We start from the raw sequence: 27,890 nt of genomic DNA, 5'->3' as shown, positions 1-27,890 counted from the left end.
ATTCCCTAGCAGAAGGTGTTCAGTATTAAAGTGCATTTTGTTTGCTCTGGTGTATGTCATATGTTGGATGCAAAGTGGGAATAATTGGGCATATATTGAGTAATCTATTTGCTGAATTATGAGGATGAAGTGGAAGTAAGAGGAAAATTAGATTGTTTTTCGAGTTGGAAAGGAAGCAATGAATAACTCTACAAAAGCATCTTTATATTATTCAAAATAATTCCTCATAAAAATTCATGACATTTAAATTAGCTCTAACAGTACAATATTCCAATGATGTTGATTCAATTGCTAATTGCCGCTGGAAATATTCTTTACCGTCTCTGAGTCAATGTTTTAAGTCTTCAAATCATTTCCTCTTTGTTATTTTAAAGGAAAATAACATATATCCCTAATTATTTTTCCCGTGTCTGTCTACAATATCCTATGTTCTTAAATTTGATGCCTTGTATGGCCAGATTTCTAAGAAAAAGACAAATTCTATAAAGTGAGAAGCTATTGCAGATTTTCAAGTTAAATTTTCATGCATCTTCCTTGAATAGCGGACTACTGAAAAGCTCAACAGAACAATTTTTGGATTGAAGGTTTACTTATTTTTGCAAAAGACCTGGCAAAAAATATATTTTTCCCCAATGAAAGACCACCTTGCATACATAACTTTTCTCCCTTTCTCACACTATCATATCTGTGGTTAAAAGGGCTGATGAGGATCACCAAGATATTATCCTTGAGAACTTCCCGCTTCTAAGTCATCCCCCACTGCTTCTTTGGAAAGCAATTAAAATGTCTTGATTTTTCACTCCTTTGCAGAAGAACCCAATAATCTGAGCAGAAAAGACACAAATGAAGCTTGTTTGATTTGTAATGAGAGAACTGGAGAAAAGGAGGCTCTGGGTGTACCTTATCACTCTCTGCAGCTACCTGAAAGGAGGTTGCAACAAAATCAGGGTCAGCCACTTCTCCCAGGAAACGAGTGACGGGACAAGAGGACATAACCACAAGCTGCATCAGAGAGTGTTCAGATTGGACATCAAAAAGAATTTCTTTGCTGGAAAGGTGTTTAAGCATTGGCATGCATTGCCCAAGGAGGCAGTGGAAGCACTGTCTCTGGAGGTGTTCAAGAAATTACTCGATACAGGCCTTAGTGCAATGGTCTAGTTGTTCTGTGATAGGTCAAATGTTGGACTCAGTGGTCTTGGAGGTCTTTTCCAACATTTATGGGTCTATAATTCTATGACTAAGACAACTGAGATCTGAAAACTTGAAATTTTGACATCTTAGCTATTCGTTTTACTTTCCTTTACATTCTGTGGCAAAAAGTAGCCATTTATTGAGACTGCCTACCATATCACATGCCCTTTTCCTCCTCCTTTCGACTGCCTGTAAAGTGAGCCCAGCCTCACTACCTTATGGGCTGACATCCAGAATCCAAATATTCAAAATGAGGTCTCCAGTGAAAGTTTCCATCGCATGATTCATTTGATTTTGTTGATTTTGACAATGCAATGTCAATAGACAATGTCAATAGAAAATGCAATGATATTGCATTGACTATTGCTTTCAGTGATAAGTGGGATAGAGTAGCAACTTTAGAATAAAATCTCTCTCAGATAAACTAAAGCACCACAGGAGGAAATACACAGAGGAGGATCAGATGAACTAACGAGTTCTTGAGAAATCTACTGGCTTCCCCTTAGTTCTGGGGGATTTTTTGTGTGTGTGTTTGGTTTGTTGGGTTTTGGTTGAAATTTTTTTGTGCATGTTTTTGTTTGGTTTTGGTGTTTTGCTGGGTCTGCTTTGGGTTCTTTTTTGTTATAGTTATTACAATTTCATCAGAAAAGTATTATTTATTCACATTTTGCTGTGTTTTAGCAGTGATCCTAGTTCTCATAGGAGATGACCTGTATGGACACCTTATCAACAACAGATTTCTGCTATTATTGCATCTCCTCCCAAGTTATTGCCAAGCTACATGTCATTGAGCAGTCTAAGGGGAAACCAATGTGCATGCACAGAGCAGAGCAGAAAGTATATGTCTGTTTAAAAACTTGAGGAGCAACACTGATACAATCCACTGTACAGAATGAATGCACATATTTCCATAAACTGAGAAGACTGAAAGCTTTCACTGAAACAATGTAATTAAAAGTTACAATGAAAAAAATGGGTTATCATTCTTAGTGACATTTGATTAAACATGCTAGCTCGCAAAAATACACAAATGAAGGTCACATTTGCAAGTATTATAAGACAGTCTACATTTTAATTAGATAGTTGAGAAATGTCAATGAGTTAGTAACTGACCAGGAGTCACATATAGAAAAAAAGGAATAAAAGAAAACAAAACATCACACCAAAAGTCAGAATCCTTTACTCTCTATAAATTCAAACATTACAAAGACAGTTTTCAAAGAAATTTTGGGGTTGATTCAATGAATTTGCCTTGTCACTTCTCTAAAGAAAGAATGCATTTTGATCAAATTTCTGTGTACCATTATTTGAACTCTATTGATCTATGCTGTGCCTTTAAAAACAAACTATAAAATATAACAGGGTAGTATTTGTGGCTTATATTTGCACCTATGGACTGTACCCAAGGAACTTGTGTAAAATTTGCTGTCTTGTGATCCCCTTTCCCTCAGAGTAAGCCTTGTTCTCCCACAACAGCATACATGAAATAAAGTTGAATTTAATCTGACATAGATATTACAAACTACAGGAATAAAATTCTTTCAAATTATCTTAAAATTCATATTTTTGTTTTTTTCTAAGACCAAAAAAACCCCCTTGGTAATCAGTGGAAGACAGGCTCTCTATTACCTATGGCACTGTTTTTTTCCTTGTTGTCTTGAATCTGATCAATCTGACTGAAGAGAGGCATGTGCTGGAAATAATAAGAGATTAACTAATTTATTGATACAGATTCATTAAAAAATTACCAAAACTATATCAGTTTGCTGATAAGTTGGAAGTTGCTGATAAGTGTTGGAAATCCATTAAGAAAATTAAAAAGAAATAGTCTATCTTAAAAGTGTCATACCACTGTTAAAATTACTATAAATCTGATAGTTGTAGTTCAAAGAAATATGAAGGCTAACCCAAACGACTAATTTTATTGTGGCTGGTTTCTAGCCACTTTATATCCTTACCATTTGGGCCTATATCTTCCTTATCTGTATCATGCAGCAGAAGGAATTTTTGGATGTTTCATCCCAAATACTTAACTATTTTCTCAGAATGAGACTATGAAAAACATAATTTCATAATGAAGCTCAAGTACAGCAGCATTTTGAGAACTACCCATAGTATTTTTGATGAAATTTCTCAAGGATTTTTAGGGTAGACTGGTAAAGTAAAAAAGTACATTAGAGAGTAATATCTATTCTCCAGCAGTTTAACTACTATGTACTTAAATAATGGAATATATAAATTTATACTCCCAAATCTCAGAAGTCTAATCCAAACCAAATTAAAGGAATAATTTTACTGTAAATAGTACTCCAATAATAATATATTCTAATTAAGGCACTGTAACTAGGCAGTTCAGAAGTCTAAATCTCTGAAGGTGAATGCTCAAATTAGGAAGTAAGTTTTGTTTTCAGGTGAGCGTGTTTTCTGCTGTAGTTGTCAGTAATGATCACAGGCTACAGACTTTCAGTAAACAAAACAAGAAATATTTCCTTATGTATAATTTATTAACCATTTCCAGTTATGTTTTACAAGGGAAACTTTACTCAGATACAGCATCCCCGTGAGCATGACAGAGCAACTGGAGTCAGGGTGAAATTTCACACTGATCGCCTATCGCAGCCAAACAAAGCAATTATACCATAGAAGGTCAGAAAACAGATTCTGTAACACCATCATTACTGCAGGACCTTTTCACCAAGTCGCGTGACTTTTGTACCCTTTCCTTCTCTTTCTTCCCATTCTACTTTGCATTCATACTATCTGAGATCTCGTAGATTCTTTTTTTCTTTCAAACCCTGAGACTACCACTGCGGAAGTAGTGTTCCACACTCTGCTAGATAACAAAGAATTATAGAATAATTTTTTATTTTTAAGCAGAAGAAGAACTGCAGTCTTCTTAACTTGATGAGGCAGCACAGAACAACTTCATTTCATGAAACTGACTACACAAATATTTCAGCAAAAAGAAGTTGTCAGGACTATTTAAGTGTTGTTGAATCCTATTTACTAGAGTGGCTTTTTGTGTTACATATGCAAACAAAAAGGAGAGTCACAGCCTAAAAATGACAAATGTTACATACTATGCCAATGTGAAAAGGATGTCTGGTTTTTAAATATTTATCACCAGCAGAGATGACAGAACAGAGATCTTTTTTTCTTCATGACACTTCCAATTGCTCTCTAAAAGATCTGTTCCTTCATAGGCACTGGATATGTAGTCTGGATCCCTTTGCTCACCTCTGAATTATATTTTTGAATGTTATTCTAACCTCCTTAATATTGTTGCATACTTCTGCCTACTTTGTTCCTGCAGGTCCTGAGTTATAGTTTTTAATCTATTGTAATGTAATTTATTTTCTTTATATTTGACGTCATAAAGGGACTGAAAACTTGGGCACTATTCTTATTTGTAAACGCTGAAATTTTAAATAGAGTCAGAAAAGGCAAAAAAAAGGAAGTTGAAGAGACAGCAGAGGAGGTGACTTTAGCATATGTATGTTTTTGGGAAAGGCATTTGTGCATACAGGTACTTTTGGCCCATTTAGCTTGCCTGCTTGATTTGCAGAGTAGTGTTGAATTGAGAAGCACATTTATTTTCAGTCAGTGTTTCTGCATTTCACATACAAACGGAAGGAAGGCTGTGAAGGAAAGATGGTGGCCTGGCAGACACTTTTCCACTATGAAATAGAAATATAAGGTCATATAAAGAGAATTAAAAACATTGAAAACTCATGTTTCCATAAGAAATTTAGTGAATACCAGATTTGTATATTGTGGTGAAGCTGCAGGGAAATTTTCTCAGAGCTCCATGCTCATACCCAATTCTTTTCAGAAGCTGAGTCTCTCATCAAGCCTGGTATGTTTCTGTCACTCCTTTTATAGATAAAACTTTTCTGCTTTTCGACTGCTTAACTAAACATTCTTTTGCAAAGTGACAGACTTAGTCTCTACCCAGTGTTCACATCTTGTTGGTTTTTTGGATTTTTTTCCAGATTATTCAGAAGCTGTTCCTGGTCTCCCCACATCATATGCTGCTATCCTAAGAATCAAATCCGGTAGTTCATCTTTAGCCTCATTTAATACAAAGAACAGACCACGATTAAGCAGTCCTTCATTAGGAAGTGTATCTTCACCAGGCTGGAGAGGATCCACACAACATTATCACTCCCCAACAAACCTCTACCACTTCTCAGAGACCTTCAAACATGATGGTAAGTGTAGCTTCCCCCCCTTAAAACTTGGAAACATTTTTCAAAATCAGTGTATTTTTGTCAGCTTATTTCAGTATTTCTCAGACACAATTTTGAATTTTATTAAATGTCACAAGGAGGAAATGAGCTGCTTTCCTTTAGGCTCTTCAGAACAGCCTTAAAGTCACCAGTTAAAATATCCTTTCTTAAAGATTCCTATGCAGAATTGTTTTATGCAGGTGTTGCTACAGGAAAATAGCAAACCAGTGATTTGAAACTCCATTACAGCACAATTTCATCTAGTAGTAAAATCTAAGCAAATTTTTCTCCTTGGAATCTTTTAATTTAATCATGAATGCCAGTAATATAAATTAAACACGAAGGATAAACCTTATAAAACTACTTTTTCTCTAAATTATCTCTTCTGTGTAGTCAACTGTGTCATGCATGTACTGATGTGCATGCTTGGATAGAGTTTCTGGTATGATATGACGTCGTTCACCTCTAAATGCAATAATTCATAGAAACAATACATATTTTCTCATGTTTGGTTACATTTTAAGAAGCCACATTTCTAGTACCATTTCTTTAGTGACAATAATTACCTGAATTGCAGTCAAAAAAGATAGAAAGCCAGAAAGAAAAAAAGGAAGGAAGGAGAGGAGGTGGGGAGGGAGGGAGAGATTAGAGGAGACATAAGCATATTATAAGTATATTCCTCATTTACATCTAAGGGTGTAAAATAGGAAAGAATTATGATTAATAGTGTGCAGTTCAATGAAATTCACACAATATCATGAGTGTGATAACAGGTTACTTTTTGACTCAACAAAGTCTTATTTTTTTTCCCCAGAAAATGTCTTGCATTTATTGAAAATTAATGGCGTATGCAAGTGGTTTGTGTAGAAAAATGGGTAATATACAAGCATAAATATGTTCCCTGAATAAAGTTTGATCTAGAAAAGAAACAATTTAATCCTGTCAGCAGATAAATTCTGTTTGATACCACTTTTGGGATAGGGGCATTTTTCTACATTTGTCCTTCCACTGTAATATTTGTTTAAGCAGTGACTAGAGTCAGACACCAGACACTGATAACTCCCCCCGACAACCTTTTAAGAACAGGTTAAAATTAATGTCCATTATTAGAACTATAGTCTATTATCCTGATCTTTTACAAAATGAATGTCTAAAGACTGAAGGAGAAAGCAAAAAAATACAGATTATTTGAATAATATGGTGCAAGCTAGAACTAGAAATCCTGGACATCTCCAGAATGTGCAGTGAGATCATAGCTCAGGGATGATCACTGTACCATAGATATGATCTATGATTTAGGTCAGCAGTCTTGACTCTCCTCAAAACACTGGGGCCACATTGCAGCTCAGCAGTTGAGATTGATCAGTTTCTCAGGAGCAAGTGGAAAACCACTGACTGTAGACAAAATTGTAAAAGGGCCTCATAAGGCCTAAATACCTTAAATGCCTCATAAGCCTAAAGAACAGAGTATTTGACCTAGAAGAGAGGAACACCATTCTTCTAAACACTACACAAAATAGCCCTGGGAAATTTATTTCACTTACAGATCTTGGTATATCCAGCTGTGTAGACACTTGTAAAAATAGGTAAATCTGAGTCACCTGATGATATTTAAAAGCCCTTGATTAACTGAAGTGCCTGCATAGCACAAGCATAGGTATGAGACAGTATTTAGAAAAGATCAGCATGTCACCAAGTAGGATGATCTGCATCATCTAAGAGGACTTGAACACATCAGTCATGGCAGCTGAATGTAACTTGTTTTCTAAATCTCTCTCACTTCTGTTAATAGCTTGATCCTGAATAAATAACTTTGATATTTAGAAGCTGAGAATTTTATATAGAATATTATGAGAATAAGTGACTATTTCAATTATCAGTCATTACACTTGTATTTCTAAATTTCTTGATTTTGATTTAGTCTAAAGGTACTTTTTTGGTTTGGTTTTTTTTTTTTTTTTTAATTTTAGTTTTACAGGTCTTGAAGTAAGGATATTCTAGTTATGATCCTAAAACTGCTATGTGATGATAGAGTTAAGCCATGTTTACCAGCCAAGACTTCCTAAATGAGGAAATGTTAGAGCAAGCTGTGGTAAAAAGACACCACTGCTTCAAGTAAGAGGACATTTTTAGGAAGAGATAAAACATGTTTTAGATTATTATAATGTAGAATTTGCATAATTCAAATGTCTAATATATGGCATAAATTCAGGAGTGAAGTTTGTCATAAAAAACACCCAAGAATACTTTTATTAGCTGCTGAATTATACCAGTTCTCAAGTGACTTCTCAAATTATTTCCCAGCAGACATGTTCAAACACCTGACATGGCCTATAATAAAGATCCTTTTATACTGACTTGATGCTATTTCATTTGCACTATCAATTCAACACATGTTTCCTGATATCTTAAATTAAAAGAGCTGTGCTCTACCTCACTGCTGACTTTAAATTATCTGGAATTATTTAGCGTAAACATGCAGCTAAGGCAATGTGGTCTTTCTCTTCAAACTATGTATCAATGTGTAAAGTCATGACTAAAAAATGTGAATAAAAAGTATGAATTATTCATTAAATATTCTTGAAGAATCATAAAACTGCAAACTCTTATATTTTCTTACTGTTCCAAAAACTTTTGGAATTGCTGTAGTAAAGATAATTGAACTTAACCTTGAATAAGGACTCTCTTTGTCCTTTCATCTTTGGTTTGACACATTTTGCAAGAAAATGAAAAACAGTCTGTCACAACTGAGAGTGTTTGAATCAATGGACCCCAAGATATGCAAGACCTGAATGTAATTTCTGTAAAATGAGAATTCCTGTTTCCCCACCATCTGCTAGACTCAGCACATACCAGTCTGAATTATAGACACAAACTACTAATTTTTTTTCTGTTACTAAAAATATTTTACAGCATTGATTCATATGGCATGCAGTTTAGATATTATAAGCTAAATTTAGAACAGATTTATTTGTTTCAGAATAGAGAAAGCATTTTCAAGAAAGAGTAAAATCTTTTATCATCTTGCTTATTAAGCAAATAAACATGTTTCAGAAAAGGTAAATGTGAAAATGTGAGAAAATAAGTTAATCTTTGCAGTATAAACTTAATAATGCGTGTACTGTACAATGTTCCACCATGCAGCATACTAGAATCAATAAATATACCTTGAGGCATGTGTATCAGCCTCAGTTTACCTCAAAAGGAGTCTCGAAGTTTCTCAGCTTTTAAGTTGACAGTTTAAAGATTAAAATTTATTTTTAGAAATGCATATGTTGAAATATACATGAGTGTATATGTGTGTGTGTATATATATATAATGTCTCTGCTTCTATATATGCAAAATAATTATTGTTAATTTCAGCAACTATTGTTAATTTCAAAATATTTTACACAGAGATTTAATCACTCATATTTTGCCTTGATGAATTTGTGGGCTTCTTTTTTATTTTATTGAAATTTTGAAATATGTAATATTTTGACATATGATAGTGATATTAGAATTAATAGTATTTTTTTATTTCTTAGGTGTAAAGGTGAAAGATTATATCATAGGATCTACCTGTAAAATAAGTATTGCTGCTGAAGTTAATACAGTTTTTCAGTGTTTAAACAAAAACCAAAATAGCTTCTAGCTTTTATCTGGGGAAAGCAATAGGTTTCCATTTAAATCAGTGTGAATATATATCAAAAATATTTCTGAATATACTGAACAGGTTTCCTGTCTGGTTCCACGATAACAAAGGTAATCAGATGATCCATTCGAGTCATCAATTGACTGAAGTTCATACAAGCATAAGCTGAAAATCAAGAATGGGAAGAGAGAAATTCAAAAACAAAGTTGATAGTGAGTAGCATCATAGTGTGATCCACCTATACCAAAAAGAATCTTTCAATTTGTAGGACCAAACTGGAATGAAATGTCTTTGCCTAATTTTAATTACTTCTTCTTAGATATAGATTTCAGCAACACGTATAGCCTTATCAACAATAATTTCTTCAAACTCATTAGTGTGTCCTGAACACATTAATACCTAGGTCATTCAGCTGTAGTTTGGTCTGCATTGTGTCAAGAAGGTACTTTTCTGGATAGGCCCTGTATGCAGAGGAACATCATCTATATTTTAGGATGGAAGGTCTCTTAGTGATCTCTCATTTTAGGCTGCTTTAGAAGTTCTATATTTTACATTCCCTGCGTAGCTTTTCTTTAGAAAATTCTTCCACTCTACAGGGGCTCAAGAAATCTTTGAAACATGGGAGTGAAAAATAGAGCAATAGGGAAACATTCTTCCTGGTCTTGTAAAAAGTGCTTCTAAAGGGACATGAGCAGAAGAAGGCGAGACGACCTGAAGGAATATTTCCTTCCCCCATATACAAAGGCTGCCTGAGCAGATCCTCTCACATAATGTGTCTGTTGTTCCTTCCCACCAGGAGTTCAGACTGAGAAGATGGCTCCATGACTGATTAAGCCAGTCATGTATCTTGGAGGGTACTTATTTAAGAAAACATTTATAATAACTTCATTTCTTTTCCTCTTTAGAAGTACAGCACTTAGAATTATCCAACTAAAAGTAATACTGTCAGTGCAGCTTCAATGCAGGAGTTTGAACAGGGTCATATTTTTTTCCTGTCCACTCTGTGTTCCCAGGGTTCCAGGAATTAATTAATTTTCTCAGTATATTAATTGACATGTATTTTTATCAATGGTGGCAAGAAAGCAACTGTTGAGGAATTACACTATTTCAATTGCTACAGGATTCAAAGTACAGGAAACTTTGCTCTCATCTGAAGTTTGTTGTTATGATATCTGCATTGCTCAGAAAGAAGAACTAAAGAACATCTGATTTTTTTTTCTTCATCAGTAACTGAGGGAGTGAATAAAAATAGGAAAGAAGGAAAGAATGCCTGTAGATAAGAGAGAGAGAAACCACACTTTGACTACTGTCTGAGTTGCAGGATACTGATTCTAGTTTACATTCCCATGAGGATTTAAATACTTGGTACTAAGGAGTTGCATGTTCCAGAAATTTTATGTGCACAAGTGCTGTTAGGAAAACACTGGCACTCAAAGAAAATTGAAGAACTACTCTGAAGAATATTCAAGAATTTAAAAGAGGGATTTTTCTTATATCTTGAACGTTTTCCATATCCTTGCCTTTCTTAAAAGTTGTGAGGGGACCACAAAGTAGCTGCTGCACTACTGGTTGCAGAGCACACCTGTATTCCCAAGACTCTGTGGTAAATCCCTGTTCTTAAATAATATAGCACTTAAAACAACTAGTTTTCTGTATCTTGTTTAGTAAAAACATCTATGAGGAATGGAAATATTTCCCTTGAGAAATTATAATAGTAAATTGAAATATATGCATGTTAACATGCATATTGAATATTCATTTAATTTTGTGTTCTTGATAAGTTAGAAAGAAAAAAATGAGGTGTGGAGCTCAAATACTGCCATGCATACTCATGAAGGACTACCCTGTTAAAGAGTATGGGTCACAGTTAGCAGTGACCAATAGGTGCAAAAAAAACATGGGTGCAAAAACCCTGATGTTTTTGGATCTCTGAAGGCATCAGAAAACATACATGAGCTTATATATCCATATGTACAAAGATATATACATAACCACAATAAGAAAATGAGGGCAATAATGATGAGGCCAGGGATATTTCCCCAAAAATCCACATAAAGTAGAAGAGCCAAGCAATGGTTCGTGAATCAAAAAGTTTTATTCCAAAGTCACACAGAGGAGTTGGGTTGCTCCCCTCTCTGTGGTTTGAGGGGAGTTTCCAGCTGTCTGTGGGACCATGGTGTGCTGCAGACTGGGGCTGGAGGTATTTCCTTGTCCTAAGATCGATGGCTGAGTCAAAAGCTGCAGAAATCTCTGTCTGAGTGTGGTAGTGTTCACAGGGGTTCTTTGATGAGGCAAGAGACGAGAATGTTGACTCCATGTTCAGAAGGCTTGATTTATTATTTTATTATATATATATATTACATTATAACTATACTATAAAGAAATAGAAGGAAAGGTTTCCTCAGAAGACTAGCTAAGAATAGAATAGAAAAGAATGATAACAAAAATAGCTCTCTCAGACTCTGGCCGAGATAGCTCGGCCTTGATTGGCCATTAATTATAAGCATCCAAGATGGGCCAATCAAAAATTCACCTGATGCCTTCCACAGCAGCAGATAACCATTGTTTACATTTTGTTTCTGAGGCCTCAGTTCCTGGGAAGGGAAAAAATCCTAGGATTTTGGCAAAAAGATGTCTGCAACATCTGAGTGTCTTAGGGAGAGGACAAGAGTGTGCCATGGTCTGGTCCTGCACCTAGCCTTGCATCTTTTTATTTTCTTTCCAACAGTCCTAGACTGTGATATCATATTTTATCTCCAGAGTCTCTCCTAGGGAAAAGATAAAATCGTTTATCTTCATTAATATTCACCCTATCCATATGCCTACTAATCTGCATGAAATAACACCTAAATCTAAAGACATTATTTAGATTTGTTATCCCTAATTAATTTTTGGTTTTGCTAAACACTAGTTCAATATCAGTTCTGTATATTTTCACCTACATACATTAGTGTTTTCTTTTGTGCAATGCAAGAAGTGACCAAATGATAAAAAATCCACACACTGTTTGTACCAATATTTTCCTTCATCAAAATAAGTTTTGCCAGCTGAATCCATTTGCCCCATGGCATTTTAAGATGTACTTTTCCAAATTCATTACTGGAGTTATTTTGTCTTCAATAATATCAGTACATATCAGAAGTCACTTATTGTGATTGATTTGTTTGTGGGTTGTTTTTGGTTTTATTTTAATATGCAGATATTTGTTCCAGAACACACATTTCTGCCAATAAACCCAAGCAAAGCAATATACCTACACATTAATATAAATATGCAAAACACCAATCCATACTCCTTTACAAAGTCCTACAAGTAGGGCTAAAAAGCTGGAAAATTATGGGAAAGAGATACTACTAATTGCTTCTGCTCTTATTTGCTGCCTTTACAAATCAACAGGCTAATTATTTGAATCTATTCCAGCAGAAGCATACACACCTGAAAATACAGGTATTTTCAAAATCTACATTTGAATAGTAGTGTAAAAAGACAAAACTGAAGTCTATAATAAGTGTGTAGTCACTAAAAAGAAAGCTTGAAAAGCATAATGGGTTCTCATGTCATTTTTTTACTGTATAATAAGAGAGTTGAGAAACCCCAAATGGAAGAATTTAAAGACATGGAAATTTGCATCTCAAAACTAACATGCTATGACCCATGTCTCCCACAATCCTCATCCTTTTCAGACTCCAAGTCTTTCTTTTCTGGACCAAGACTTGTAGCCCCACATACCTTTTCCTGTCTACTCAGATTTTCTGAGGCTGTTAATCACAGATAACATGATAAAGGTTATTATTAGTATGATAAAGTATTAAATTGGTATGATAAAGGTCTCAGTTCCCAAAACTGTGAAACCCTAATGTGTTTGAAGCTGTGTGGAGTTGGTAAAACAATGTAGTAAATCATTTTCAGGTGAGTGACCAAACCCCAAGTCTTCAGGTATACCTCTTTTCACTTTAAGCTGCTGTTGGTAAGACAAATACAGCAGGATGTTGTAAAATGCTTAATGTGGTCTGCTGTCCTCAGTAAGAACTGGAGGACATCTATCCCATGAACATATGAAACCCTAAAACCAACAGAAAAAACCCTGCTCCCATATGTTTCATTGCAAGTAGCAGGACAATGCCACTACCTCTCTGCAGACAGGCTAGTGCTTTAAAGACAAAGAGCACCATGTGATTAAATAATCCATGAGTCTGGAGTAAGCCTAAAAATATTAAAATTCCAGAGACTTCTGGTACACAGTGAGAATTTTATTCATTCAGACCAACATGACAGGAATACTCAGCTTGTGACCTTTTACTTTTCTGAAGGCTTACACTTCTCACTTCATAATATGAATGACCTGGAATCACAGATGTGTTCTATGGGTCTGTACAGCTTTTTTTAGTTCAGAAATGTAAATTCTTATCAAGATAAAGGTACATGCCAAAATTAGACAAGACAGTGGAGGAAAATGAAATGCAAGATTTAGCTATATATTATTTAATAACAGACACCATTTGCTGCCATTAATTTTCCAAGTGATTTTTCTTAGCACTCCTTGACATAAGGAAGGGGAATTGTGTATTATTTTTCTGTGGAAAGGGGAGGGAATATTATGTATCAGTTTTCTGTGACATAAGCTGCTGCAAGCAGTAGGAAATTTTTTGTTTACCTTGCTCTCTATAAGCAGAGTTAATTTCTCTTAAGTCTCTTGAGGTTCTCACTAGACTTCAGGCCAAAATATATCTGATGAGAAATCCATTCTTAGGCATAATAAACACTTAAATCATACTATATGTTTTATGCTTCACTTAGTGATATATTTTATATGTCTTCTCTTTCTTTTTTTTTCCTTTTAATAATTGCTTTTTAATACAACATCTAAAGTAATGCAGCATGAAACTTCGTAAAACAAATATAATTATGCGTACTTTAATCTCACATTATAAAATCTATAATACATTTACATTTTTTGAACTTTCCTAAACAGTAGCACTTTTTGTTTTTGACAGAAAGTGTTGATTATGGGCCGGTGTTTGTACAAGAGCCAGATGATATGATTTTTCCAACTGATTCTGAGGAAAAGAAAGTGTCTCTGAATTGTCAAGCACGTGGAAATCCTACTCCTACATACAGGTACCTGTTTTAGAATTTTATTTTTTTAGCTTTCAGAATATTAGCCACTGCAATCCTACTCTGAGAATCAATGTGTTTTGGTGAGAAACAACAGAAACAGCTCTCTGACACTAGTAGTTTTCCTAATTGAATGCTTTTTGTGATTCTGAATAAGCAAGAAGCAGAAATGGCAGTGATTGGGGCAAAGGAATATTTTAAGTTTCAAATTATATACTCTCTGCATCATTTCTATCCATGTGGAGAGACTCCTTTTGTCCAGTTCATTGAATTGTGTCTGCGACAACTGACAAAAATAATATCTAATTCTTTGGGTTTCTTTTTTATTTCTAAGCATCTATAAAACTACAAAATACTATCCCAATATATAGGGAAGGCAGCAAAGTATATGTACAGTAAATGACATGACTTGGCACTACAAGATACCATGGTTGCATCAAATCTGGTTGTTTTTCACTCACAAGCCTACCATTTTATTTCTCTGCAACCATCACCTGTTGCTTATTTTTCCATACAGACTTGTAGGCCACGGTTATCCATTATTCAGGCCTGTGATGACACATCTGTGAGCCTCAGAGTGCAGTTTATTGATGGTGCTCACTTACAGGTGGTAGCAGTATGTTGCAGTCACCTTACCCATTTGCTATATCTGTCTCTGCTCATATTTTATGTAAATTACTAGTGATGTAAGAGGGCTGGGGGAACATATGGTTGGTTATTTTTTCCCACATACCTTTCATCTTTTCTCATAGAATCATTCTTCAATTACAAAGGGAACATAAGGACTCCTATTGTTTTTTATCATAGATGGCAATCATCAGTTCTGCCTTTTGTCTTTTGCCTTTTACCCTTATTTAACTTGTGGGTTCTTCAGAATTCTGGTTGAATTTTCCTTAGAGCTGTATGAATCAGAGCTCTTGCATTTCTATAACTTGAAGAAATCCAGAAGCAGTACCATCCTTAAACATTACAACCATACAATCTGCCTTTTTGCAACATATGGACTCATTAAATGGACCTGATGCATGACACAAGCCACCTCCTCCCCCAACAGCACAGGCATGACTAAAACATGTAACACGGGATTAGGAATGAATATCCAGAAATTCTCCAAACTAGAATAGCATGAATTCCTTGCTATGTAGTATGAAAGCTATGTTGCATTCTTCTTTACTGACATTCCATGTGTAAAGTCTGTTACCTACTGGTGATTTTTGATCGTAAAAAAAAAGGAGAAAAAAAGGGGATTAGTGCCACACATTGTGAAAATGTGGTCGGTCCATTAAACATAGGCTGGGACTATGGGGAAAAGGCACAAATTCACCCCCAAAAGAGGAGAGTCCTATATTCAAGTCTCCCCGAAAACCTCATTTTTCTTGTAGAAATTTTGTCTGTGGAGAATTTATGCCATCTCCTTTCTTTCTTCATCCAACCATTTTTTTGCTTTTTCCCAGTGGAATGCAATCAACAAATACAGACTTTCAGCAAGTTTTAAAGAGTGACTACAAAGATGATAAGGACTCTTTCTTCACAGGGAGCTACATGGAGAAGGCAAGAGGCAAGAAGGTTTCATGCTCCTCAGTAATCACTGAAGCCTTTTAAGATGCAAACAAAAACCATCTCGTCTAGGCTCCATTTTCCATATAATGCTGGACAAAATGATCTTCTAAAATCTTTTCCCACCTGGGATGCTTTATGGTTTTTTGATATCCATTTCTTCAATTCTCCAGAGATTAATTGGTGTCAGCAGCCTCATAAGCATACTTTCCCAACTGTTTCTCATGGAAGGAGAGATTAAACTCAAAAGGCCTAACTCAAACAGCACAGTTTAACTTCTCCTGCTGCCACTTATCTGCATACCATATGCAATGCACCCTACCATTAAAAGGGAGGGAAAAGAAGTAAAAATTACTCTCTGAGGAAGATATTATTCTTCAGGACAATTGTAGAGGGAATTTAGCCTCAAAAGATCTACAGATATACAAAGTTTTTTGAGTATGCTACTACCTAACCACATTACCAAAGGCCCTGGCCAGCTGCACTGGACCTTTATCTACATGTGCTCTGAGGCATGTGCTGCTAAGAATTATTTTTGGCCAAAACCAAAGCACAGTATGTATTTATTCAAATTTATATTAAAAGAACACTTAAAGCACTCAAAAATTTCAATGTTATCTCTGCCTTTTTTAAAATTCATTTCTTTAGTCTGTGTAATTTGTGTCCCAATGTTCATAACCTCTTTACAATTTTTTCTTTTTGTTCTTGGAAATTACTTTGTTTTAATGGAATGGAGAATGTTCACACCATTTCAGATGTTCCTCCTTTCAAAAAACTTTGTTTCTCCTTATCCAAACTCTTCCCTGAAATAACAGGTTTTAATTTAGTGACTTTCAGTCATTAAGGTATTTTGATACATAGTTTTAGGGAATAACTCCCTGAGATAAACTGATTCTGTTTGTTTAGCATTTCAGCAAATCATACCTTAGCATCACAAGTTGGGGTAGTACAATGCAGATGATAACTGCAATTCCTTTGATGATAAATACAGACATTCACAAACTTCCTGTGGGATCTCACAGGTCAGTAGAGTTACTGAGCTACAAGCAGATGTTGAATTCCCCAAGAAGCCACTTAACTACATGGCTTTCACTGATTGTGAAACCCTCCATGGACTCTTTTACTTAGGCCACACATAAGCTGGGTAGTAATTGTTTTGTCAGTTTCATTTACTGCAATTGAAAAAGTTTTCTAATTTTTTTTTTCTGCTTAAACCAGATTATAGTAATTTGAAATATTATCTGTCACTTTTCTTCAAGAAAAAAATGCATCTGAGTTTTCCTAACAGTCTGTAACCTTGGAAGTGTTGTATTTTGGACAATTTAGTTGTCCTTCCAGATCAGTCAGGCTACCTAGGAAAAAAGTCACCTAATTCAGTGTTTCTTTTCCTATAATGTGCATAGATTACATGAGGGGAATACAATCCCTCAGGATTGACCGCAATATATGGAGGCAGGTAACTATCAAGATCCAAAGCTTTGAGGTAGAATTCAAAGAACATATTTTTTAATTGAACTTAGCTGAAAATGAAACTAAAGGAAAAAAGCTAATTTAACTGAATTTTGGGCAGTTCTCATTTGGAAATGGCAAAACATGATATTTTTTTTTCCTTTTCCCTATCTAAACTTCCATTCAAGATCAATTACTTCTGCATTTTTTTCCACATATATAGACAAGGATATATGTAGAAAATGTTAACTTTTTGTTATGATTTCATTCAAAATATAAACTAATAATCAAATGTTCAAATTAAAACTTCCCTTCCTATTTACTTCATCTTTGTATGTTATCTATTTAAAACATAGTTAATCCTACCAAACTTCCCCTGCTATCCTTTAAAATATAAATAAATTTTCAATGCTGTTTCATTTCTAACATTCAGTGAATCACAGGTGCTCTGCAGTCAAAAGTCCAATTGTGAAAAGAAGGGACAAATAGGAGATTCGCAGTTCATCAAAATTCTGACAATTCTGACCTTTGGATTAAGAAATATTCACCACTACTGCATCTGAATTCTGCTCTCTGTACCCTATTCACCATGAATGCTAACAAGATAGGGTGAATTAATAATTATTTTGCTTTGTTAAAGTTGTCTCTGGAGTCTAAATGTTGCCAAGTTCTTCCTGTCTTTGCTGATCTCTGGCACAGCTTGCAAGTTCCTGGAAATTTCCCAAGCCAACTTAGAAGCTGCAGAACGACAGCAAAAGAGTAATGAAAGAAATATCTGGGCATTATAATAATTGTTCCCTATCTATTTACACTGCTTATCTCTTCTTTGCATTCTTCTTACAATTTCATGTAATTACACTTACACATATGTAAAAGTCTTCATATGTGGATGTTTTTCTTTTATTCAGAAACTGCAAACACACACATATAAGAGATTATTCCAGAGTGCTGAAGTCTGTTAATCTACCACACAAAATATTTTCTCTTGCAGACAGTGGTCTATTACAGGGTTTGTTGCTTCAGTCTTTTGAGAAGTATGGGAGGCTGAGGCTTTTTGGCAGACAATATCTGGGACAGGCAGGAAACACAACCCATAAAACCACTTGCACAACTGAAAAATTATGAGACACTCAGGTTACTTCTGAAACCTCATAAAAATAAGTGTTTATTCAGGAATTATTCAAAACTTTGCCTCAGTTGGGATACTTTCGATGTTTCCTACAGCCTGGCTGTTTCCATCTTATCTTCACTCCCGTCCTTGAATTTACTGCTCAGGCTTATTATTTCACTCCCAAACACCTCCCTAACTTAGCATTCTTTATTCAGACTGTTTATTTGTTCTTAGTTTTCATGTACCTAGTGGCTGCCAGGAACTGCCCTTGGCCACCCAGCAGTTAATTCCAGTCTTCTGTTCCAGCCTTTGAATTCTGTGTATACTGATTCAGATGATATTATTTTGCCTTTGTCTGTTGCCAAAATCCTATAGTGTATAGCAGCCTATGTACATCAATCTACCTCCCCGCTCTTCACAGGTCTTGCTCTTGTTTTTTTCTGTATTTTAATGAGGTGTCTCTGTTTCTTGGGCTGAGAAGATCAAATGCTGAAAGATTGGAAAAATCTTTCCTTGTTTGTATGCAGTGCAGCACCTGTAAGCTCAGCTGGGCCTAAGGCTTTAATGATAGATGATAGAATATGAGTTATAACTTTGATTATCATAAACACAGTAAAATTCCCATTTTTGACATAAAGGATGCATCTGCTATGCAGTTTTCAATTCTTAAACCTTTGTGAACATTAGTTTTTTGGCGGGGGGGGGGGGGGAAAAGAAGAAAAAAAGAAGAGATCATTATTTTCATTCAGCATAGGCAAAACAAAGAATATCCCTTTTCTTCAGAGGCTAAAGATCAGGTTTTGCTTGTATTTTTTGCTTTCAAGTTTTGCCAGATTAATATATTGCTGCACAGGATATCTTTGAATAGCTGTAATTACAACTGAAGCTGTCAGATTCTGTGTCCTAAGCTTGATACCTTCACTTGGCTATTAAATGCTCAAGGAGTCTTTCAGTGGGGATTTTTTGTTTTTGTTTTTTTTTCCCTAAGATGGCTTCGAAATGGAACTGAAATTGACATCGAAAGTGATTATCGCTTCAGTTTAATAGAAGGAAGTTTGATCATCAGCAACCCCAGTGAAATGAAAGATTCTGGACAGTACCAATGTTTAACCACCAACATGTTTGGCAGTATTTTAAGCAGAGAGGCTGTTCTTCAGTTTGCATGTGAGTAACATTTTTTTAAATATTGATAAATCAGACCTTTACATTGCTTGATAAGGCACTAAATTGTAATTTGAATATGTTATACAAAAAAAACCAAAACACTAACATTGTTGAGCTAGAATCTCAAAATTAGACATAAAATACTTAGTGGAAGATAGTGATTTTCTGTAGACTTGTTACTTTTAAAATAGAATCATCAGGGAAAAAAGCTCTAGTGCATGGTCCCAAATGCTGTACTTTAATGGCATACTTCAATACTCTGCAGTGATGTATTTCACTCATTGCTAGTTTCCTGAAACATCTATCATTTTGCCACACTCTCTGAGCAGGAAAGAAAGAACTGTAAACTTAGGAATAGAATGAGATAAAGTGCCTATATATCTATTGAATAGTATGCACCTTAACTGCTTTTTTTCATATATATATGTATATAAATATATATGGCTTATGTCCTTGTTTTTGCATACATATCCTTTCATACATATACATATCCTTTCATACAATATAAAACTGAAGGGGTTTTTATAGTCATTAATGGAAACCAAAAATGTGTTAGATTTTGTAATCATTCACTACAATAAACTTTTCAGAAGCTATCAATAGTTCATGATCCCAAGTAAACACTATGGTCTATCAATAGGATGCTCTATAGTCAAACATACTAGCAGGAAAAACAGGGCCAGGATTTCTCTTCAACCCTAACTTCCCCTCAGCACTTTACAAGAAGAAATCCACCAAAATTTTATTAGTTTATCTAGATAAATCCTACCATGAGTGGTTTTTAAGAGGAGGAGTGCAAAAAGAACTCCATCCTAGTTTCTCAGATCCCGCTGAAAATAAGAAAATCCCATTAAATATGAGGCAGATCTTCATATAGCCACAGCTGGAAGAATGAGTTTAGGGAGAAGTTGCCATCTGCATGTCTACTAGCACATCTGGTGTTGTCAAGAACTCAGCAGTGAGGTCTGATTTTCCCTTGATCCACCCCTCCTTGGTCAGGTCAGACTTCTTATAATTTATTGCTTAATTCTTATCTGCTACCTATTCCATCAAGGTATTTGTTAGGAGATCATGGTACTATCCACCTACTTCTGAGCTGGGAAGAATAATGACATTTGTGAAAATTTGCTCATGCCAGGGCAGCATGTTTAAAACTCTAAGCACCACAAGAGTATCATGGTATTATTGGACTTCAGTCTTGAATGTAGCTTCTGAGAAAATCCTGCTGCATTTTATCTTTTAGACAAGAAAACTATCCTACAGCAAATCTCTTGGTTAGAGAACCCAACCACTGGCAAAAATACGTGGTTCCACAATCTGAAACTCAGATTTCTGTTCCCAGGTCAAGAGTAGGGCTACAAGGTGGCTATTTAAACTAAATTGAAAATAAAATAAAATAGAGGGAAAGTGAGAGCTGAAGCTCAAACAATTGAAGAACTTTGAGTTTCAACAATTGAAGACCTATGAGTTTCAACAGCTACATCTAAATCAAATAGTTAATTCAGGCCCCTATATTATTACCTTCTCCATTAAAATCAATTTAGATAAAGTAAGTGACCGAAAAAAAAAAAAAAAGAAAGAAGAGATTCTGTTTCGAGAGTTTATTTTCATTGGATTTTTAAGTTTGTATTATCTTACACATCTACTTTTACAGGTATCAAAATTATTACATTTTAATGTCTGGAATGTGATTTCTGTCCATTAAAGTATTTGGAAATTCTTATGTACGTTTCTTAGGAAAGTTTAATGGCAGAATGCTTTTTGGAAGTGCTGAGGTGTAGTAAATAATGCTGCAGGACTTGCATCAGAGAAAAGGCTCTTATTAGTATATAAAAATATTTTTAAAACGTTAGAGTAATAACTGATTGAAGCTCTTTTAGAAGAGTTTGTGAGAAACTTGTTCACAAGAGCAATTTCAACTTCAATGTGTATTTGTAGTTTAATTTCTATGTAGCATGATACTTTCTCTTCTGATCCTGTTTTAATGCTTCTTCAATTCCCTGTTCTTAAATAGTTGGTGTTCGTGTTGAAATAATATTTGCATTATGCAGCATCTCAGATTTTAGTATTGTTTAAATTAATTCAAGTTTAATGATGTCACTGCACTGTAAGCTCATACTAATATACCAGAAGCTTGTATCACTGAAAAGTTGTTTAAAGTCAGATCCAAGGGCCACCTCTTCCAGTGCCCTATATAGGGAAGTATTTCTTGGTAACAGCTGGCCTGCATGTGTCCAGTTGATTTCAGTAAGACAGAAAGTAAAGCATCGGAATAGATTTTTTAAGGAAATGTCCTAATCTTAAAGTAATTAAAGTAATTGGTGCTCTACAGTCTTACTGGGAACTAATGGCTTGAAGGGTTATCTATAATACCAAGGAAAAGCAAAGCCATTTCTGACTATGAGATACAGAGATACACATAATGGCCTTCATTTTCCTTTTCATTGCTGAAAACCATGGATATTGATTCCAAAAGCTTAGAAACTTACCACTTTGACAGAAAAAAAAAAAAATTAAGTTCATGTAATTGTTTGAATGTAATTCAACCAATTGGTTGTACCTCTGTGGAAAATAGCTGCCTCTTTGCAACTTGAAAGTCGTTCTTCTCATTAAAAAGAGAAATGGCGTGCAGCTCAAAATGGAGCAGCAATCATTAACCAAGGCCTTTGACACCATCTTAAGGACAAAGTGTGTACTCTAAGGTGCCTATGTAAAAATACCATGAAACCTGAAAAAGGAGAGCATGTTTATTACACTGGCCCTTAGTTCTCTCCCAATTCCATGGCCAAAAGCCCTGTTGCTATGGTTATTATCATGTAATTCAGCACTGGTGATGCCTTGCAAATATCAATGTTTATGTGCTATATCATTTGCATATGTGTGCACAGTTAAAATAGGAAATACTTTGAGAAACTTATATCATGTCTTTGGATTTCAAAAAGAGATATAAAGTGAACATTACTCTGTATATGTTTAGAGATATAATACTTGAAATAGCCCACTCTATCACTGGTTATTTTTATGGAGCAAAATTGGAAGACCAGTTATGTGCAGTTAAAGGTCTGCCTAAAATTTTAAACTACCACAGCAAATACTTAGGAAGATTTAAACTCAATGAAAGTTCACTTTTCTCTTTTTCTTTGCATTTCCTATCATGTCTCATGCCCAAGGTCATGCTGGTTTATGCTATTTTTAGAGAGCAAGCAAAAAAAAAATAAAACTATCGCATGCTGTAAATGAAATTAGAAGTATATTTTTTCAATAAAAACAAAACCTGATGCATAATTGAAAAAAAGATATATATTTCAGCTTGACTAAGTCTATCTGCCTTACTGCAAAACAACTGCATATTTTTGCATGTGGATCCACAGCTTCTCTTTGGAGCAGTGTCCTAATAACTTTGGCTACAACAGCAGATTTATTTTGTGCTTACCTTTGCCACATGTACAATCTCTATATTCCATTAGGTCACAAAACAAAATTGCTTTCTTTTATCTACCGTCTCAGTGATATTTACAGTCTGAACTAAAAACCTAAAGTGCTAGGGGAAAATGTTCTCACCCGTCATTTATTGAACACCTCACTGCAATTTTATTAATTCAATTGTCACTGGCTTCTTTGCATCATTTCCTTTTTTCTTTTACTAAATCTGTTTTATTCCCTTTAATCTGCAGCGAAGGGTATTGATTAGATTTAATTTAAATGTCCTTTTCCAATGGATGATCTATGATGACTGACCAATGATGTAGATGTACAGAATAAGAAGTCACCCATGCTGCAGACATATAAATCAATAGTTTCCTGAGGAGACAGCCTGCACATTGCCCATTCTATCATAGCACACTTTTGTCAACCTTTTAATTGACTTCTCCTACTAAGAAATTAATTTAATCACCTATGTTTCTTTCCTGCCATCATGCTCTGTGGACACCTTATTGGGTATATATCATAATTTCCTAGCAATAATTTGTAAAGTGTTGATTTATCTAAACCCTCTAGACTTGAGAAAAGCCTTTGTTTCTCATGTTTACTCCAGAAGATGCAGAATTACAAAATGGCATTACAATAGCAGCATTTACTTCAAAATCATATCAATCTAAACAGTCTTAGGTATAAATGAAAGGTGAAAACTGAAGTGAGAAAAGAAATCGAAATGTAGGTTGTTATACTTTCAGTTTCAAAACTGTCCCTGATCATCCTGTAATAAACTTTTAAGTTTGTGACTGCTTCGTTCTGAAAGCATCACAGCTGTGTGAAGAATGTTACTGTATCAGTTAAGAGTAGCTACACATACAACAGTGACTTGCACTACAATATTTTTGGATTGTTTTCTTCACTATCTCAATATACTCTCTTTGGAAAATATATGCTTAAAAGGCAGCTGAAAACCATGTGTAAATGCCATAAAAAGTAAATTTTGTGTAGAACTGTTTGCATTTTATTCATAAATAATTTATTAATTTAAGAGTATCATTCAGTGAATTTGAAATGAATGTGGATTTGTCAAACTCTACCAACAGTTTCACCTGTTCTTTCCAGCCACAGTTTCCTACATAAATGTTCAAACCACTCCCACGTATCTACTTTAAAATTCTGCAATCTAGCCCTTTCTTTTCTTATGAGGACCAGGAAATAAATTAACTGAAATATATATTTTTTTCATATAAAAATGTTGAAAAAATATGTTTTCAATCAGAGTAGAAGTTTGGAAAATGAAATTGTTTGAATTTTAGCTGTGATGATACTTTGTTGTTTAGTGAAATATTCGGCTTATATAACTAAGTTCAGTGATGCAAAATGCTAAGAACTTTGGCTCCAGTCTAAAAAGGCATTTCATCTTAAAGTATCTGCATAATCCTTTTGAAGCTGGTGGGGTGATGTACGTCCTTAAAATTCAGCACATGCTTAAACTGTTGTTGTTAAACATAAGACTTCCTGAAGCAAGATTTGAAACAATCTGTATGGATTTGTTGCCAGTGTCATTATGACAGACACATAATGGGTTTAATTAAGCCTTCTGTCATTCATTTATTGATTTTTTTAAGTGAATAAATACCTTAGAATAATAAACTTTAGGAATAAAAAATAGCGGAACTCATTACAACTCATTTTAAGCAGCATTTCTCAAAGCTCTCCTGTTGGAAATTACATATCTATCTTGGTTCTCTGTTGTGGCTATGGTGATTCTTCAATCAAAATTTGCCTCCAACCTCACTTTACATAGTGAGAATCACTTTCAGAATCCAAGTCTGAAAACAAGTATGGTGAAATCAGTAAAATAAGCAGGTCATCTAAAACTGTGAAGACAGCACCCACTCTTTTGGAAAGAATGGCAAAATTAATGAATTTTATGTTGTTCAAATTTCCAAACAAATCATTGAGTATTGCCAAAAGATAAATCCTGTGGGAGTCCAACTGTGTTCAGGAGTGGTGTCCAGTCAAAGCTTTGGAAAAAAAATAAGCAACTCATTTCCTGGAGGTCCCCTTCCACAGTATGCCTTTGGAAATGGTCTCCTGACCCTATCAACAGCAGCCTGTCTGTACCAGCATAAGATCAACTCTGATAGACTGCCTCTATGTTTCTGTCCTTTCAGTTCTGCTTTTGAAGCTGTCTGAAAATTGCAGTCAATTTCCATTTCGCCATTGCTACATCAGCATTTAAAAATCTTGCCTCTCCATTAAACTCTTTAAAGAGCAAACGAAGCCCAATCTTTTCCTATTTACAAAAGCAGGTGCTTTCTTTCACAAAGACAAGAGTGGAGAAATTCTTTCATCTTCTGTCTGTTGTCTTAAAACAGTATCCTGTCATTTCCAAAAGGGGTTCTTTGTGCTAGTAAAGTAAGCACTCCCTAGCATGGAGAGCAAATCATATGTAAAGTTCCACATCCATAATTCTAAACTGATTTACCTTCCAAGACACAGAGTACTACTAAATTCTCTTTTGAGAACAGCCCCTAGTCAATTCTGCTAACACCAAAAAGTCACAAAAATTACCTTGGAGAAGGCTGTGGTCCTACCAAAGTACTCTTCCAATCCCAGGTACTCTTCCAATACAGTGACACTATCTGTGATGAAAATCCAGTGCAGGAGATTATTTGTTTATACCTTTCACTACATTAGTTTAGACAAAATCTTTGTCTAAAAGGCAAAGATATAAGACTTTCCTTGTTCTCCAAAAAGAACTTGGTTTCTCTTTGACCTTAGAAACAACTCACTCATTCCTTAGCTTCATCCTCTTGAATTTTCTGTGGTGAAATCATACATCACCTCGGCTTGAAAGGGACGTTTTGACAACACTGAGAAAGAAAACTCAGGAAGATCTAATACAGCAAATCTTTTATTCGTAATTAAAATTAACATTTATTCTTTTGGATGATAGCACTAGAATGCAGGCAGTGTAAAAAGTTGAGGTCAGATCCCTGATTAGGGATTATACATCAATACAGCACACATTTGATACTTATTAGGATAACCTACTGGCTTCAGAAAGGGGCATCAGTTCTGGATGTACTCCATTGAGCAACATTTATTATCTCATTCCATTTGAATTGCACATAGGGATAACTTCAATCTCACTGATCCTCATATCCATCAAACACCAAAAAACTTATGATTATTTCCAACTATTTAAGTAGAAATGAGATTTATTAATCTTGTCAAATTTATTTATTGCTACAAAAGTTTTGATGCCAAAAAAGTACTCTGAGGTGTAAGTTCTGCTTAGTCTTTTAATCTGAAAATGTACTTTACACAATATATTTTATATTTCTTGTTCTATGGAAGAATTAATAGAAGTCAGTCATGTAGAGAGACACAGTTTGAAATGTAATTACAGCAATCATTTAAAGATGCATCTACTGACTTCTCATTTTAGCATTGTGCATTTCTCTGCAGGACTGGATGGCTGGTGTTTAACCTGCCCATAACCTATCTCACCTATCCTTCACAATCTAATCTATCATGCTAATGAATCATTAGACTTGACATTTAAATATAAATGACAGTAATTAAGAGCAGCATTACTAAACAGGAGAAATTTTAAAAGGTTGAAGGAGAATTTTGTGCCAAGACCAGACAACATTTGTAAATTTCCCTCACAAGTTCTATCTTAGACTGACTTTTGGAAATTACTGTGTCATCTCTCTACTTAGATCCTTCCAGGTATGGCATATAGTGGTGACCACTATTGTAAATTCTTTCAAATGAAAAGTTTTACTTGAAATTTCTTGCATGGTATTTGTAGTGCTACCATGACATTCCTGGTCTCATTTTTCTCCCTCCTTTATCCTGACACAGATGTATTACGGCTTTCCTGAGAAACAAATCAGGCTCCTGGTCTCATTGAAAAGTAAACTGACTGGTTACTCTTCTGTTTATAAGTGCAGGGGCACAAGTACTTTTGATAGTACAAAGAAAAGAGCAGCACAAGCCTGGAATGGAAGAAGAGAGAAGTAGACAGGACATCTAAGCTGATTTAGGAACTGTACTCTTTATATATGCAGTGGAGTCACTTTTGATGATACTTTAGAATTCAGGGAGGAAAGCTTCTAGGAAAGAGTTGAGTTCTGTCTGAGTTAATAACACAGAAGAAATGTTACTACTGTTATAGGTGTTATTATGAATAGAAGCCTACAATGAATAAAAGAGATTGATCATCAAAGAAAATATCTGGAAGGTTGTGAAACACATGGATAAATGAGAATTAGGAGAAGTCAAGTTGAGTTTGCCTGGCAAAGGAAATAAAAGAGAATACATATAAGTTTTTTAGTTAGATTACTAAAAATCAAAAATAAGAGATAGTGGGATAAAATTAAAGTTAATCTACATATGACCCCAACTTCAGTGGTCGCCTTTGTTCAGTTTTCTATAAGGACTGATCAGCTTGAAGTATGAGATAATAGTAACAGAAAATTGCATTTACTTTGGGAATGGGAGAAGACAAGAATGTAAGAGTAAATCCAGACTTAAACTAAGTCTTAACAACATCCATGAAATTTAGTACTTCAGTGACTACTTTACAACAACGTGTAATTCCAAGACCAATTTGTCTTTTGTCCTACTTGATATTTTCAGTACTGTTCACAGCAGAACTCTAATTAAATCACCTAAAGAAGCCAAGATGGGAAGTTTTGTCAACATGGAAGTTGTATTCTCAACTGAATAATTATATATTTTATTTTTAGCGTTTTGCATTTAAAATCATGAACATGGTAATATAACTGTTGATTTGTTTGTTATTTCTTGTAATTATTTTGAAAACAAAATCAAAATAATTTCCAATTGTCAGCTGACCAGTGACAATGATAACATCAAAAGCCTTTGCAGATAACCACCATATGATGATAATGTCAAATTCTGTAACATTATAGTCTTAAATTCTGTGAGATTGGGTAGTTTTTTTCATGTCTGCCATCAGCATCTAGCAGCTTACAGTTTCTT

At 34.8% G+C, this 27,890-nt stretch overlaps 1 protein-coding gene across 6 annotated transcripts in view; it reads left to right on the top strand.

Moving 5' to 3' along the window:
- Nucleotides 1-27,890, top strand: part of CNTN5 (contactin 5) — a 609,082-nt gene that overhangs the window by 370,662 nt on the left and 210,530 nt on the right. For all 6 annotated transcript variants that reach the window (XM_071434213.1, XM_071434212.1, XM_071434206.1 and 3 more), the window contains 3 exons: nt 5,184-5,402; nt 14,050-14,173; nt 19,276-19,451. In XM_071434213.1, coding sequence (XP_071290314.1) covers nt 5,184-5,402; nt 14,050-14,173; nt 19,276-19,451 — 519 coding nt within the window. The remainder of the gene's footprint in view (nt 1-5,183; nt 5,403-14,049; nt 14,174-19,275; nt 19,452-27,890) is intronic.

Source organism: Agelaius tricolor, unplaced genomic scaffold, assembly GCF_023055355.1.
Source record: "Agelaius tricolor isolate 1412-34295 unplaced genomic scaffold, bAgeTri1.0.p SCAF_9, whole genome shotgun sequence".
Taxonomy (NCBI): domain Eukaryota; kingdom Metazoa; phylum Chordata; class Aves; order Passeriformes; family Icteridae; genus Agelaius; species Agelaius tricolor.
The sequence above is the reverse complement of the archived record's forward strand: the minus strand, read 5'-3'. Positions and strand labels throughout refer to the sequence as shown.